At 40.4% G+C, this 17,078-nt stretch overlaps 1 protein-coding gene across 1 annotated transcript in view; it reads right to left on the bottom strand.

Annotated features, from left to right (window-relative positions):
* Positions 1–1,076: 1,076 nt before the first annotated feature.
* Positions 1,077–17,078, bottom strand: part of camkvb (CaM kinase-like vesicle-associated b) — a 53,429-nt gene continuing 37,427 nt past the window's right edge. The window contains exons 2-11 of the mRNA XM_086168453.1: positions 15,208–15,315; positions 14,867–14,998; positions 8,880–8,954; positions 8,118–8,256; positions 6,171–6,291; positions 5,970–6,045; positions 5,719–5,855; positions 5,501–5,579; positions 4,247–4,334; positions 1,077–3,775 (exon numbers count right to left, since the gene is read on the bottom strand). Coding sequence (XP_086024579.1) covers positions 3,455–3,775; positions 4,247–4,334; positions 5,501–5,579; positions 5,719–5,855; positions 5,970–6,045; positions 6,171–6,291; positions 8,118–8,256; positions 8,880–8,954; positions 14,867–14,998; positions 15,208–15,302 — 1,263 coding nt within the window. The 5' untranslated portion in view covers positions 15,303–15,315 and the 3' untranslated portion in view covers positions 1,077–3,454. The remainder of the gene's footprint in view (positions 3,776–4,246; positions 4,335–5,500; positions 5,580–5,718; positions 5,856–5,969; positions 6,046–6,170; positions 6,292–8,117; positions 8,257–8,879; positions 8,955–14,866; positions 14,999–15,207; positions 15,316–17,078) is intronic.

The following is a 17,078-nucleotide window of genomic DNA, read 5'->3' as shown; positions in this document are numbered from 1 at the left end:
ATTCTCTCCCCTTCAGCAAGGTAACGCTGTGGTGCATAATCTTTTTATCTCTCTTTTTTATCGATATTGTTGGGAGCGAGGGGAGTAGAGACTTCTCACTTAATGAAGTCATCCACTGACAATAAGGATCCCCTGAGTCTCAATGATGGTACTGGTGGCTGCGTGTGGTTTTACAGTGGGAAGAAAGGGGGAGAGATGTTCCCAAAGGAAGCCAGTCTAAACCCAGGGGTGCTGAAAATGCTTTCTCTGCATTATCTTTCCTCTGCTTTAAGAGAATCCAATAAGTGCCATCAAATGGCACGGCAGGGGTTTCTTCAAGACAAATTCACACCCTGCGAGGAGAAGCGAGAAGTGGTTGTAACACGGATGCTCTTCTCAGGTCAGAAGGAGGTAGCTTCCCCGATAACGGAAAATAACCCTGACAGTGTCACTGTTGCTTCGAAACAAGCAGCAACCTCGTCGATGTGGGCTTTCAGCATAGAGCAGCGGTCGGGAACCTGTGACTAGCGAGCCATTTATGGCTCTTCCGGTGACGGCATACGGCTCCCAGACAATTTTGACTTGAATAAAAAAAATCAGTTTGGAACTGATTTTCAAATACTTGTGATATTTCTTCATAATGCTGTGTCAAGTAAACAGAAATTAGTTTTGACCCGTCGGTCGGGTCGGGAACCGATAGCGCCCGAGCACGTGCGGGTCATTGTAAAGGTGACGAACTTAATTTTATCAGATGTTTTTTTCAACTAGTTTATCTGCTTATAACCCTTGTAACAGAAAAGATGGCGAAAAAAAAAAAAAAAAAAGATGATTACCGTGCACTCCAGGCTGCCTGGACAGAGAAATTTGCATTTGGATCTGCGGTATGACTAATATGCAATTTTAAAATTGCATCGATGGAACGGTCAAAAATAAAGCGGCACTTCGAACAAATCCACGCAGCACCAGAAGTCGCATTAAAAGTAAGACATATTTAATACATTATACGTCAAAAATATTTAGAAATATTTGGGTTTTATGGCTTTCCCAATCAAAAAGGTTCCCGAAAAGCTGCAAAGGATCACAGATAATACAGAGAATAAACAGGTGAATTAGATTTTTATTTCCATCAAAGTCATAAACTCAGTCAAGGAGTAGCTACGTTACAGAGCTCACGAATGCATAAAAATAGGACCCAAAGGTGACCACTGGTCCTGGCGAACATCACATCTACAAAAACACCTGTAAGAGCGTGGCAAAATAACCCGAAATGGGATACTAAATACAGTGAGAAATTCGGTGGGAAAAAAAAAAAAGAGAAAGAAAAAAAAGCATTGCAACAAAACGTAACAGTAATTATTTGCTATCTAAACAAAAAGAACATACAACATGGAATAATCTATTCACATAAAATATCTTCAATATTCTTCTCATATAGCATTTTGTTAAAATCGAAACATTTACCTTAGACAGTGTGAGAAACAATATATAAGCTAAACGATTGGTGTGGCTACCAATCTATTTCAGGACGATGTAAAGAAGTAAAAGAGGTCTTTAACCTCAAAGTCAAACTTCAGATTCCAAAGGCGAGACATTTTCTCCAGAGCCTTCACTCCTTGTATGAAATGTAAATTTACATATAAATTATATGTGCATTAAACTGTCTTGACAAAAGTTTGGGTAAATTCAAATGAAATTAATGTTGACAAACCATGACATATTCCACTTTAATTATATCATCTGATTATCCTGACAATATGGCTGCTGGCTTGGAATGGAAACCCGTGTTTGAGTGTGTGTGTAAACAGGAAATCTCATAGGGACTCAAAGACAATAGACACACACACACACACACAAGCGCAAAGCTGACAAAGTCATCGTGTTAGTTAATTGATCCTGTTGGGCTGGACAGCTGGAAAGAATCGGACTTTCACTTACAGGTACATGGTTTGTCAAAATGACACCAAGAATCACAGTTTCTGCAGCCAGTCGAATATTGCTCGGTTGCTTCTTGAGTGATTACATAAAAATCCTTCTCTATCTCATTATTCCTGCTCAAAGGAACCGCTAACGTGAAAGCTTAATTATTGGCGTTCATCAAGTATAAGTAACAAAAGTTACGGAAATGACTGAAAGAGTCAAAAAATGAGAAATGTCAATCGATGGGTAGATTTAAAACGTACTTAATCAGAAAACTGAACTCATGTCATGTACATTATTCAGTATGTACAACAAAACTACTAAGTCAAAGATGAACCGTGGTGGCATCATTTCAAGTCCTTTGAAAGCCGCATGTGGTCATTTAATGCACATTTTGTTGAATGTAGTTAGTGACAAAATAACTATGATATATGCAGAATGTTTTAGTAAATATCCTACCACCAAATATTGTATCAAAGTGTGCACATTTAGAATGGACAAGAAAAAATTGGCTGATGGGACAAATTCAAATGTCTGCTGTGATGTGTCTAAATCAGTAAAGCTACAAATTAATTTAGATGCATAGAACTGCTATGTTATGAGGACAGCTCCGATTATATGACTTCACACTTACGGCAGCGAGTGACAGTGTCAAGTTTTATATGTTTGAAAACAACAGCCATCGCACGGCTTGAGCAGATTCAGACAAGGCTGGCGGTGGCGCATCTTTATCTACCAAGTGGCTATTAATGAAAAATGAACAGGAAAAACTGAGAATACATGCTGTGTAGGCTACTTCTACAAAGGTCTCTATTTACAGAGTCTTTAAATATACAGCTATGAGGTTCTTTCCTGAGGAGGAAATTAACATAGGAACATAGCGTCCGATTATGTGTATGTATGAAGCTGCCGAGTTCAAAAAAACAACGCTGGCTGTGAAAATGCCCGGTGACCATCTCAGCATTGTTTAATGCACGGTAACAGATTTTGACAGACATTAAACACCACCAAACCTCCATTTAGGAATATTCTTCGACCTCAGTTTACACTCAAACACATGTACATGGAGGTAAACGTCGAAATTTCCGGAGAAAACAATTAAAGAAGCAAATTTTGCCTCGGATTTTAAAAGCAAATACGGTTATCGGGAGACTAGTGGATAGAAGTTTCCCGAGTTGGCTCACTAATAAGGAATCAAAGCTGTTTTCAGCACAATTTTGTCTATTTATATTCTCTTATCGTGAAGAGTGTAGCTGTAAGCTACAGATTGACAGCAAATCTGTTCTGCCCCTTAAATTGAAATGTGCAGAGACAGATGTGGTTTATATAACTTGACCTATATCACCACAAGGTCAGTGAAAAAGAAGATACAACTCATGAATAAAGAAAGCCAATGCAACTCAGCACTCAGAAAAGGTAGCACAGAGCCTTCATGAGATGACGTTAATGCTGCAAGTGAGGGAGAAGCAAAGTCAGTGTCACCATGCTAGCAGCTAATATACAGTGTAACAGGGATCGGCGGGGGCTGCAGACGTCACAGCTGCAGGGTCGATGGTCTCTAACCCTGCTCGTCTCCAGCCGCGGCGCCACCATCCACAGCAGCTAAGGCATCTCCATTACAACGCGATGCGGGTTCGGCCTCCTGGGGTGCGGGGCTCGGCTGTTGTGGCTCCGCAGTTAAGGCCACCGCCCGGTCTATAGCCTCGGGCGCAGGTTGGTTTATCTCTGTCACCCCACCCTCGGGTGGGGCAGAATGGAGAGCGGAGGGCTCGGTGCCGGCCTGAGGAGCCGCAGGGTCTGCTGGGGCGCCGGCTGCCCGGGATTCGGTCTGCTCGGGTGCTCTCAGTCTCTTCATGATAGTGGTGACACGCACGGCTTTCTATGGGAGGAAGCGGAACGATGTAACCAGACACAGTTCACAAGTTCACAAGTGTTTATATTCTGTATCATGAATCACAACCGGGTGAAAAAAAAAAATCCCAGAATAGGCAGAACCTGTTCCGATATCTGCCGTCAAAACAAAATGTCCTTATGATTATGAATTTTTTAGTTGAAACTTGCAGACAAAGGATACTGTACATATGGGTCACATTTTATTTTACAAGAATTGAATATCATCCCCTTCGTATGAAATAGGTGGTGTTTTATTATTCATGGTATATTGTCGTCGTTCGCACGTATTGCTAAACTGGCGACAATTCGTATTATGTGAAATTATTCAAAAGTTGTTTTTCTTACCCTTCAGCTTCAGCATTCAACTCTCTGAGGTCACAGATACAGAATACTACAGTAATTGCCATCCTTGTTTGACTACAGTTTCCGTTTTCAGGTGAAAAGGAATGGATCTTACCTTCCATTTAGCTCTGGCGAAGTTCTTCTCTATTTGTGCGCACACGTTTTCTTTGATATTCTTATCTGAAGCTGCACCGCCAGAGATCCTGTTTAATGAAATGAGAAAAGTCAGAACATAATTGTAAAAGTTCCAGCAAAGGTCTTTGTAATACTCACAAAAAGTAGAAAGTTTACAAATTTCTGTGCCTGAGAGTTTATCCGACTTGGACTGCAGTTTAAGGTTTATAAGCCAACCTTCTTACTTTCTCATAAAGGAAACAATCTGTATATAGATAGGGAGTGAGATTTTGAATACCATGATAGCGGTTAAATTGCTGTGGTTTCAAAAGTCTCTGCCTCACTGAACGCCACTTATTTTACAGCCTCGGGCCACTGTCACATTCAGCCTTTTTTTGCTTTGAAATCAATGTATTTATGTTTGCTCATTTAGTTAAATTAATGTGCGTCCACATTTTGATTTCACTCAAACACAATGCGTGTGCCGCTCTCCACCGCAGACCACAGAGGAGACCTGCCTGGTAGTTTGTCATTAGATGTGGTTAACATAAGAAGAAGATCACCAGATCATAACCTTCACCAGAAATCAAAACATTCCTCTGAAACACTAATAATTCCCTGCCTGCGAATGCACTGGCTACAGCAAATATTGACAATTCCTCTTTCATTCTTTATTCATGTTTTCATTTTTTTACGTGAATGCTTTTCAATGCATCTTGGGAGTACCAGCTTGTATTATATATATCTTTAGTTTCGTTTTGTATCCAGAGGTGAAAACAATTGAACAGTACAGGGGGCAACAATATGAACAGACCTTTGATACCACAAGGAGTCTTTAGCATTGTAAATAGATTCAAAATGCAAAAAAAAAAAAAATCCTTTTAGACATCTCTTCCTATAACATCTGTTCTTCTTTTACAAGCAATTTCACCTACCCCTGTTTCTATACCGTTCCAGTATCAACTTCACGTTTTTATTTTAATTTCTATGACCGTGCAATGTGGCTTATATGCAGCTTTAACCGAACTGTCAGGTTCATGTCAACCCAAGTATCAGGTTTGTTGGTACAGTAACTTGCAGCCTAATCAGCTAACAGAAATTAGGCTATTAAAGTGGGTCAGGATGTTTCCCTCATGTCAGACAAAGGGAACAGTCTGCTATAATCCAGTCTTCCCGATTCCGCTCCCACAGTCTGATAATACTGCTTTGATTTATGGCATGCATCAACTCAGTGTATTAAAGCTTTACCGCCTACCATTCATGGTTTATAGCCTCCTGAGCTGTCAGTCTCTGGTCTTGGTCCACCTCCATCAGACGTGCAACCAGACTTTTTGCTGTCAGAAAAACATCATACGGATGAGGGTTTATTCTACTGATATATTGGAACAAAAACATTATTTCTAGTTCTATGGAGAGGCTGATATTTGGAAATGTTTTTCTAAGCGGGTCGCCGTATTCCTTCGACTTGCTTACCTGAATCAGAGATGTCGTCCCAATATGGAGAATCAAACTCATAATCCCCTGCCAGGATCTTTCGGAACAAGTTCTTGTCATGGTTTTCATAATCATCGTCGTCCGTTTCATCGTAGAAAGGAGGGTTCCCTGACAGCCTGAGGAAGTAAAAAGAGTCAACAAATACCCCAAAAATGTATGCACAAAATATACTTTCACTGGAAATTAGCTATCATGCCAGTTAGTGATGTTAAGCCGTCCCAGAAACTCACAGAATGTACATAATAACACCAGTTGCCCAGCAGTCCACTGGTCGACCGTACCGCTGTCTACCCACAACCTCCGGAGCTGAGGGGACACAGAGACTTGACACAGTGAAAAAAGAAAAGGAAAGAAAAAAGGTAAACAAGTTCTTGCCACTCTTTATGATAATTTGCATTCGATTCAACAATTGTTGAATCTAATGTTCTCACCCAGATACTCCGGTGTCCCACAGGGATCTTTGATTAGTCCGTTCTCCAGCTTGGCAAGGTGGAAGTCGCTGATTACTATTTTAGAGTGTTTCAGGCGGTTGTAATAAACCAAGTTCTCCAACTGTGGAAAAATGATGTTTTAACAATAAAAACAATAAATGCAACGTTAATTTTGCAGATTATTCATTTGGAACCAAATCAGATTAGGACAGAAACAAGTGACAGCAGCTAAAAGATGTTTAGTTTTCCTGTGTAGACTAAATAACTCGAATAACTTAATCGATTTTAGAACAGATTTTAGACATTGTCATTAATGGGAGGTAGCACATGATTTAAAAAATAAAGCGACCAAAGCATTTGCAATAAGTGTCTATTTGTCTGTCTGGTCTGATGTATACGTTCCCCTAAAAAGACATGTTTGCAGTATTTCACTACAAGAAAAGATGCATGGATAAAAGTAGGTGCATGTGCACTGTGCATCTGCTGCATGGTGAACCTGGATCTTTTCAAGTTTTCTATAAGTATGCAATGACATGTAGACATAAAAAGGAAAACATTAAGGCTCATCCTGGTCACGGTTAGTCCTTTTTGGCAACTTTTTAAATTTTTTTCTCCTGAAGACATTTCACCTCTCATCTGAGAGGCTTCTTCAGTTCGACTAGACGGTGGGGAGTTTTCAGTAAGTTAATGTGGGCATTTTTAGAGGGACAAAGGTACAAATTCGGGAGACATGAGAACATATTAGTTTACACCAAAACAATCATCAACTCACAAAGTTGCATGATAAACATATCACCAGCTAGGTTGCTATGTGTATTTAACAGACATGGGGCCAGAAATAAAAACACATTTTTTGGCTGATTAGACCAACCTGTTAGGGCAGGTCTATGGTTGACTAGATTTATGGTCACAGGTTGGGAGCTAAAACATACCACAGTGAGGAGAAGGAGAAAACTCTCACGCCCCAGAAGTTGCTTTCTTCAGAAATGTGTGTACTGGACACTGATGATATATTGCCGCTGAATTGCGAGTCATTTTGGAAGAGATATATTTACAGCAATGGACCTGCTAAATGGTCTGACCTATATTTGCTAAGCAGGCAATATAATTCTTCAGGTTCAGGCCATGGTCATCTCCCGCCTGGACTACTGCAATTCCCTTCTAGCTGGACTACCTGCTTGTGCAATAAAACCACTGCAGATGGTACAGAATGCTGCAGCACGGTTGGTATTCACTCAACCCAAAAGGGCTCATGTTACACCTCTGTTCGTCCAGTTGCACTGGCTACCAGTAGCTGCCAGAATCAAGCGCAAGGCCCTGACCCTGGCATTCAAAACCACCTCAGGAACAGGTCCTGCATATCTGACCGAAACGATAAGACCTTATGTTCCCGACAGAGAGCTGCGTTCCTCTAATTCAAACCTATTAGCAGTACCTTTTGCTCGCTCTAAGCGATCTCAGGCAAAACTGTTCTCAGTTCTACTATCTCAGTGGTGGAACAAACTCCCAGAAGCAACAGGACTAGCATCATCTCTCTCAACCTTCAAGAAAAAGGTAAAAATGTTTCTCTTTCAGGACTTTTTACTGCGCTGATGCCCCAGATCAGGTTGGCAGCAAGTTAGGCTATGCAGTGTGTGTGTGTGTGTACGTTTGTGTGTCTCTGTCCAAAAAAAAAAACCCTCACTAACCAAAGCTTACTGTTCTGTATATTTTCTGTGCATCGTGTATTTGCAGGTGTATTTGCAGTCCCTATGTCCTCTATTCTAAGTCCCTTTGGATAAAAGCGTCTGTCAAATGCACTGTAATGTAATGTAATGTAATGTAATGTAATGTAATGTAATTCTTAACAATTAGGTTCAATATTTTCATTCATTATCTCATATCTCACAATTTCAGTTGGTAATCAGAAACATGAAAATGCAGATATACCCTCTTATAGCACGTTACCTTGAGGTTCCTGTGAACAATATGCAGGGAGTGGAGATAAGCCACAGCCTCCAGTACCTGGCGTACCACGTTGCTGGTATCACGCTCTGAGTAGTAGCCTTGGTCCAGGATCCAGTCAAATACCTCTCTTCCTGTCGCACTGGAAAAGGAGAGAAAAGCATTTCGGTTATTAATGCAATGCCACATTACCTGAATATTGAAATCATTTCAAGATTTGTTTCCTGTGGTTTAGCTTAATAACATCAACTGGTTAAATAGATGACATGCAGTATGCTGTAAGTCAGTCCCATAAAATGAGCCCCATGTCTGAAACGTTATCTAGCCGTGAAGGTTTCTCATGCAACCTGAAGGAAATTGACATAGAATCCAATTTTGCACACTCATCTCAGGAAACTATTATTTAATCCATGTTTTTTTTTTCCTTTGTGATAATTTCCTTCACAACCAGAATAATTAAGCAGATAAAGCATTTTTTTCTCAGAGGAAGAGATGAGTACGGTATATTTTGCAAATGACTGAAGATGCATAGTGTTACCCTAGAACACATGCTAATGAGAATAGAGCAGTAAGCAAGAAATCCTAAATGAATACCAAGTGAGTGGAGTTCAGAGCTGTTCTCATATATATACAGCCCCTAAGGCTACAACAGCTCATTCCCCATGAGTCTATAATCAACACACACTGTATAGTTCAGTGGGCCAGAGTAACCGCAAAAGCAAGCAGAAAGTGTGTTCCCACAGCTCATCAGACATCTGAACTCACAGTTCAAGGAAGAGGAAGTACTCTTTCTTGGTCTCAAAGACATCCACCAGTTGAAGAATATTGGGATGCTTCACCCTCCATGGAGCAAATAGAACAGACAGAATTATGTCAGGACTTTTTTTTTTTCTTTTTTGCAGGACAAGACATTTGAGTTATTCTATAATGTGATGTAATAATGCTGTATTTGAAATGAACAAACAAACAAGCAGAAGCAGAGCACAAGGAGTCCAAATGAGAAAAGTATAATATTATCTAGGTATGCAGAAACCAATTATATCAATATATAGTAGCTGAGCAGACCTCAAAAGATAATGTTTTGGCTTGTATTTAAAGATGATTGAGTGTCACAGTCTCAGATCATCTGGCATTTTCTTTCATATTTTGGCAGTTTGTGAGGTGCTTCGCCATCTTCAGTATGAATCCTTGGATCAACCATTAATCCTAATCCAGCAGGGCTGAGCAGTCAACATGGTTGGAATGGCTCAAGTGATCAGACATGTACTTCAAACCTTAGTCATGTGGTATTTTAAGGGCAAGAAGTAGGATTTTGGAAAATTTCAAGATACTCCCAATCCATGATATGAGCAGATGGTGTGTGCTGGGCTTTTGGGGTTTCTTTCTTAAAGACTGCAGGTTCAGAGCATCAGAATTCTCTCTGGTTTCCAGAGCATGTGCAGCTCAAATTCTACTGAAATGCTTCATATTGATATATCGCAGGATAAAATAAAACCAAGCAAAACTAATTTTCCTGCAATGTATCTATAGAGTTGGAGCGATCACTACCTCTGCAAACATTTTGTACACATTGGCATGTAAACACATGATTAAATGACCTTTTTTTGCCTGGAGTAAATGCATTTACTTGTTTCTCTAAATCACATTTTGATCTGAATCCCATAATCTTTGTTTAGTTTTGAACTGCTAGATAGGAGTGTTCATAGGATTCAGTTTTGCATCATCCTGGCAATTCTACTGCACTATTATTGTTTAACAACACAAATAAGTAATTTGCAAATCATCCGTATCATGTGGTATTGTATCAAATTTTGATTGATGGTTGGTCATCAAAGCATATAGATTTAAAAATCTTGAATAAGTCACACTAGTAGTCAAAGGAGCTAAGATAAGAAGCAGCCATAAAGAAAAAAAATTAAAACTTGATCTGTCATGGTTCCTCTTCAACATGAGCTACTATATAAATGGAAAACTGCCTGTACATAAATCAAGACTCCTGTAATTTAATGAACCATTTCAGATATAAGGGAACAATGAAGGGTCATGGTTGCAAGTTATTGACCCTGCCACTGCCACCACTTTCATGGTAAATTTACCAATATCTATATGGGAAACATTAACAGTAGCTGTAGGGATATCAGTTTAATTCTAGTAGAATAGGACATTATTCTTCAATCCTGTTCAGAGATTTCCTCCTGGGAGAAGTGAGTGGCTTATGTTTGGCATATAGTAAACATTTGAACTATTCTGAAATGAACGGGGATTATTCCCCTTTAAATAAATATTGACTTTATCTTTTGCACACCATCCATCCATCCATCCATCCATCCATCCATCCATCCATCCATCCATCCATCCATCGTCCCCCGCTTATTCAGAGTTGGGTTGGGTGGCAACTGCCGTAGCTGTGAGCTCCAGTCATCTCCCCCGCCACATGATCCAGCTCCTCTGGGGGACCCTGAGGCATTCCTTGGCCAGCCAGACATGGTCTCTCCAACGTGCCCTGGGTCTTCCCCATGGTCTCCTCCCAGATGGACATGCCTGGAATACCCACCCCAGGAGTTGTCCGGGAAGCATCCTGACCAGATGCCCGAGCCACCTCTTCTGACTCCTCTTTATGCGGAGGAGCAGCAGCTCTACTCCAAGCTCCTCCAGGATGACCGAATTTCTCATCCTATCTCTAAGGGAGAGTCATTTCATTTGCTTGTATCAGCAATCTTGTTCTTTCAGTAACCACCCACAGCTCGTGACCATAGGTGAGGGTGGGAACACATGGATTGGTAACTTGAGAGCTTCGCCCAGCTCAGCTCCCTCTTCACCACGACAGACCAGTACAGAGTCTGCATCAGCCAACAGAGCCAACAGAACTATATCATCTACAAAAAGCAGAGTCAATCCTGCGGCCACCAACCTGATCCCCTTAATGCCTTGGCTGCGTCTAGAAATTCTGTCCTTAAAAGTTATGGACAGAATCGGTGACAAAGGGCAGCCCTGGCGGAGTCCAACTCTCACCAGAAATGGGTCCAACTTACAGGGACCGAACAGCCGGTATGACCTGGTTAAGTACCCCATAGTCCCAGAGCACCTCCCACAGGATTGCCTGCAGGACACGGTCGAATGCCTTCTTCAGATCCACAAAACCCACGTAAACTGGTTGAGCAAACTCCCATGCCCCCTTGAGGACCCTGCCGAGGGTTAAGAACTAGTCCACTGTTCCACAACCAGGACAAAAACCATAGTGCTTTTCCTCCATCCGAGGTTCAACGACCCAGGGGACCCGCTTCTTCAGCACCACTGAATAGACCTTACCAGTGAAGGTGAAGTGTGACCCCCCTGTAGTAGGAGAACACCCTCCAATCCCTGTTTTTAAAAAGGGGGATCACCGCCCCAGTTCGCCAGTCCAGCGGCACTATCCCCGACATCCATGCAATGCGGCAGAAACGTGTCAGTCAGGACAGCCCTGCAGCATCCTGAGCTTTGAGGAACCCAGGGCAGAACTCATCCACCCCTGCTACTGAAGAGCTACCGCTACTGAAGAGTGCTGCTTCCTTATTGGAAGGTGTTTCAACAGGGTTGAGGAGGCCTCGGAAGTAGTCCTGCCACTGATCTACAAGGTCAGTAGTGCCCACTGCACACAGTGTTGATGGAGCACTGCTTCACCCTCCTGAGCTGCCAGATGATGGACCAGAATTTCCTTAACGCCCACTGGAACTCGCTCTCCATGGTCTCCCTGAACTCCTTCCACACCTGAGTTTTTGCCTCTGCAACCATCGAAGCTGCATGCTGCTTGGCCTGCCAGCACCTGTCAGCTGCCTCCGGAGCCCCACAGGCCAGAAAGGCCTGATAGGACTCCTTCTTCAGTTTGACGGCATACCTCACTGCTGGAGTCCACCAGCGGTTTCGAGGGTTGCCAACCCGACAGGCACCGACCGCCTTACAGCCGCAGCTCCAGTCCGCCGCCTCGACAATGGAAGCACAGAACAATGGCCCAACTGACTCAATGTCCTAGCCCGCAGGAAGAGGGACCCAGGTTGTTCCTTTGGGCTGTACCCAGCAAAGCCCATGGGTGAAGGACCAGCCGTCAGGCGCTTGCCATTGAGCCCTGCCCCCTGCTCTGGCTCCAGGGAGGGCTCCGGTGACCCCCACATGGGCAAGGGAATACTAGGTCCAATGTTTGTTTTCGTCTTGAGGGACTTCTGAGCCACACTTTTTTCTGGCGCCTCACCTGGGACCGGCTTGCCTTGGCTGACCTTTTCAGGGACATAAAGCCACTGAAAACATAGCTCTCAGGATCACTGGGACACGCAAACACCTCCAACATGGTAAGATGGCAACTCAAGGAGGGGTTTTGCAGACCATATCTACTTAAAATACAATGCATTTCAGATTTGCTTAAAAAAACTGTGACGTCAAAAAATCATATAATAGTGTAACGATTATGAAGCGTTGGTGACCATTTGACTGGTAGGAAAGTAAAGTTTATTTTGCTTTGTTTTTTTTTCACTGATTGCATTGGGGTCTGAATCCAAAGCAGTTGTTTATCAGTGAAATGATAGATGTAGTGTTACGCTAAATTAGTGTCATTAAATTACACAAAATTTCCGTTAACATTCTGAACCCCAAATTTTCATCTACTTTCTAGTACACAAGTAGTAGCATCCGTTTCTAGTAGCATCAAAATTACATGGTGCAACAGAGGCCCGACAGGTCATTTACACTTTGCAATAACGCTGTTATCGGTCAGTTAGGGGTATAACTATGGGTCTTTTAATGAGAGCTTTGCTGCAAATTGAGCTCTTGACTTCCTGAGTCTAAATTGACCTTTAAGCCCACAGACTATTTTACAAAGTGAAAGTCAAACTAAGGTCAATAAAAAAAGGAAAATTCCTATTGCTTCTCATTATTACAACATTAAATAGAATCACTATTGATATTCAAATCACCGTCTCTTTCATTTTCTAATTCCCATATTAAACAATTTAAGACTCATTTGATGTTTTGCCAGCAATTATTCATAGCCATGTTATTATCCCCACACCCTACCCACCCCCAACATTAGATGTTGCAAAATGAGTGCTTATTGTCGTTTTGAGGTTCTGAAGTCATAGTTTATAGCAGAAAATGAGTCCGTGTTTCCATAGGCATATTGGTAACACTTAATAGTATGAGAAGTTTATCAATCGTCACTTAAGTATTCCAAAATTACTATTTACTACTTATTCCTGAATGTATCCTAAATGTGTATGTGTTACTATAAAATTCATGAGCAGTGCAATACATGTCACTGAAATTAAATGAAGCCATCAAATAAAATGTTTATACATCTTAATTAAGTTTCTATGTGGGATATTCATACGCTCACATTTAATTAATTTGATTCAGAATGTCTGGGTCCATTAAAAAAACTAGAGCGGCTGTCATTGAGTCATATGAAGTGCAAGTCAAGGATGAATATTTTATTGAGATTTACATTTATATATGTAGGCCCTGCGATTGACTGTCAACCAGGCCAGGGTGAACCCCGCTTCTCGCATGTTGATAGCTGGGATAGGCTCCAGCATCACCCGCGACCCTGAGTGCAGGATAAGCGGAAGAAAATGTATGGATGGATTTATACGTGTAATAACTTATACATGAAAAACCAGAAATCGTTAGTGAGTTTGTCAGTAAATGTATTAGAGACTGAAGGTATGGCACATTTAATACTCTGCACTCCTGAACCTTCTTGGCCTAATCTCGGCTTTCTGTCGTGGGCCTTTTAATGTATAGCTGAGCTCCTGTGTTACTCACATGTAATTACTGTTAACCTTTACGTTGACGTTTGAGTAATAATGTTAAACCGACTTCAAAGACTCAATGCAGTATTTAGGGACAATGTCAAAATACTGTACTCGCAACAAGGATGACCAGTACTTCAAAAAAGGTATGTGTACTATCTAATGTTGAGTCACAAACAATCGATATGTTGTACTTGGGTTGGTTCTGTTAGGGGATGAAAACATATGATACAGGACTATAGAAGAAGACGTGGTCAACCAAGGCCAGGGAGTTAATGTGAGGATAGTTGAGGTAAAATGCAATATATCTTATTTGCTTGAGAGGTAAAGCGGGAGGAATTATGAGAGTAATCACATATGCAAGTTCAGAATGAAAATGTCTTGAAAGTTGAGCTGGACAACTTGCATATAGGCTTATTAAAACTAGCATAGATATGAAGGCTCAACCCAACTTTTCAAACTTGTTCTGTGCAGCATGAAGGCAAAAGAGGAGGGCGTGTGTGCGTCTAAACATTTAATTAATCATTTACCTCCATTTACTGAAGGATTCTATGAACCGCTGACAGCTGATAAATGTCTACTTTGTAATAGATTTACAGCAAAGGTGAAAAAATGTTTCATAAAAAGTAAAATACAGTGAGCTTAAAGCATTAAATGGAATTATAGATTAAAAAAATGTAAAAAATAATCAATGACTCATAGATGATTAATGACATCATTCTTAACTACAGCTCAAACATTATGCAGTTATAATTGTGTGGTGTTACCAGCTATTTAAAAAAGAAATTACAGCTTCATCTTCGTTATGCTTCAGTACTTCTTCTCGCCATCAGGCAAATTTTCTAACAGTGCTGGTAGGTATTACACGGGAGAATTGAATAATCACAGGGAAGCTGAGGAAGTGTGTCATCATAGAACAAATCATACAGGACCCCACATAAACGTAAATTATAACGACGCCATAAAACAACTCACATTTTTAGGATGAGGATCTCGTTTTTAGCGGCCTTGCGAACTTTCCTTCCGTCTTTTTTCAGGAACTTTTTACATGTATACATTCTCATCGTTGTTTTGTCCTTGGCCCTGAATATCTCACAGAATTCTTCCCTGATAGGATAAATTGTACATCATATAAGAGCATTTTCAAGGTCTCACACACACACGCACACTGACAAACACACTTTAATTACATATTATACATATATATATTATATCCATAGATGGCAATATACATACATACACATATATGACAATAGCATGATGGAAAGATTGTAATAAAAAGCTTAAATAATGTGAACTAATAGATTTATACTCACGACTTAACAATTTGACCCATGTCATATTTGTCTGTCACATCTGAAGGATTGTTATAATCCTTTTTTTCCCCGATGGTTAAACAGCCAAATGGCATGGCCACTCCTGCCCTGTAAGACAAACAGAGGAACAGATGAAGTGTGCCAAAGTTGCCAAAACATCCAATTAATACCTAATTCAACAAAAAAATAAATAGAATTCGCCATCATGTATAGATAAAAGAATCACCAGATTCTTTGCAGCACGGTAAGGGAGAGTTTCTGTATTCTGTCAAGGCAGTGAGAAAAATGTTCTTGTGAAGAATCCTTAGATGTCGATAAAATAGTCTTGAAAAACCCACTTTATTCATCGATTTCTCTTAAGTGTAATGGGAGTTTTTCTAACTAAAAATCTTCAGGAACATTGGCAATTACTAAGCTGTTGCTTTCCCTCTCATTTGGCCAAAATACTTTGGCAAGGTGTGCTTTGCATGATAATTTTGCAATAAATGCACCACTCACATGTTAATAAAAAAATAGTCTTTACTTAGAAAGACCGGAGCAAGCATTATAGATAAAGGACCAAAACAGAACGGAACAAGTAAATAAATAAATGAAAAGAAAAATGAATGTCACCTCCAGTTTAATTTTCTTAGTCACTATTTTCTAGACAATTATCTGATACCAATATATCATTGAGTTAAATAGTTAGGTCTGTTTTTCCTTATAATAATAGACAAGTCAACTTAATCAACCAACTTAATATTTAACATAATTACACCCCCCCCCCACACACCCACATACACACACACACACATACACACACACACACCTTCCCTTATATTGATACACACACCAATATATAAAGGACCTGAACTTTTCTATAATTAACACATATATTTAGTACATCCACATGACAGTAACATCCTAAATCTTTTGCGCTATTTTCTTTTCATTAATCTCATTCCAAGTTGTTCAATCCCCTGTTTATTCAATTTCATAACTAGTCTCCATGAGGTGTGGCTGTTATATCAAAGAGAAATGGTCAAGGAGTTGTTTAATTATGAATTCTACATTATTTGACCATTTATTACAATTAGGAGTCTTACAGTCTTCCAATGACAATAACAATAACTGCATAATAATCAGTGAAAAGCATGATGCTCCTAATTTGTTCGGATGAGTATTATACTTTCCATTTATGATTACAACCTTGTGATAGTAATAACATCATTGTCTGTAAAGAAGTGAAAGGTAAAGAAAGGACAAAATGATAAAAGTTACAAGAGATGTGTTTCCATTTTTGCACAATTTGAAATGATGGATACATCCTGTACAGATATTATGCTGTAATGCATTTTATGCAATCCATGCAGAAGTGCTGTAATGCAGAATAACATCAAAAGGTGCAGTTCCAAAATTTGTCCTGAGCTGTTGACTGTTCTGCTGTTTGATTTGGGAAAGTGAGAATCAGTGAAAAAGATTACACAACCAAACTTTCTCTGGAGGACTGGGATGGTAAAAGATTTTCTAACCCACCAGTATCCATCTGCAGTGAGAGTATGTGTGACGGATGCCCCCCTATAAATCTCATTCAGCATGAGATGTAAAATGTCGTAAGAAGGGCCATCTGTTCGGTGTGACTCTGCAAACCGACTCATAATCCAAGCTGAATGAAGAAGGCTCTTCTCCGATGTGTCTGAAAGTGCTGCAAGAATATTGAGCTCTCGACAAACCGCCTTTCCTTATCTGAGGCGTAAGTCTGTGTTGTGTAGACAGTATGAGTGGGTGACCTTTCCTGGCTCTCAATATACACATCTCTGTGATAAATGCTCTGGATCACTGAAGTTATACAGTTTGCAGGGCCTGGATTTAAATGTTTACTCCTGGAAATC

The sequence above is a fragment of the Fistularia commersonii genome, chromosome 21 (assembly GCF_037954325.1).
Source record: "Fistularia commersonii isolate RoL2024-O1a breed Wild chromosome 21, RoL_Fcom_v1.0, whole genome shotgun sequence".
Lineage (NCBI taxonomy): Eukaryota > Metazoa > Chordata > Actinopteri > Syngnathiformes > Fistulariidae > Fistularia > Fistularia commersonii.
This window is presented reverse-complemented; position numbering and strand designations above follow the sequence as displayed.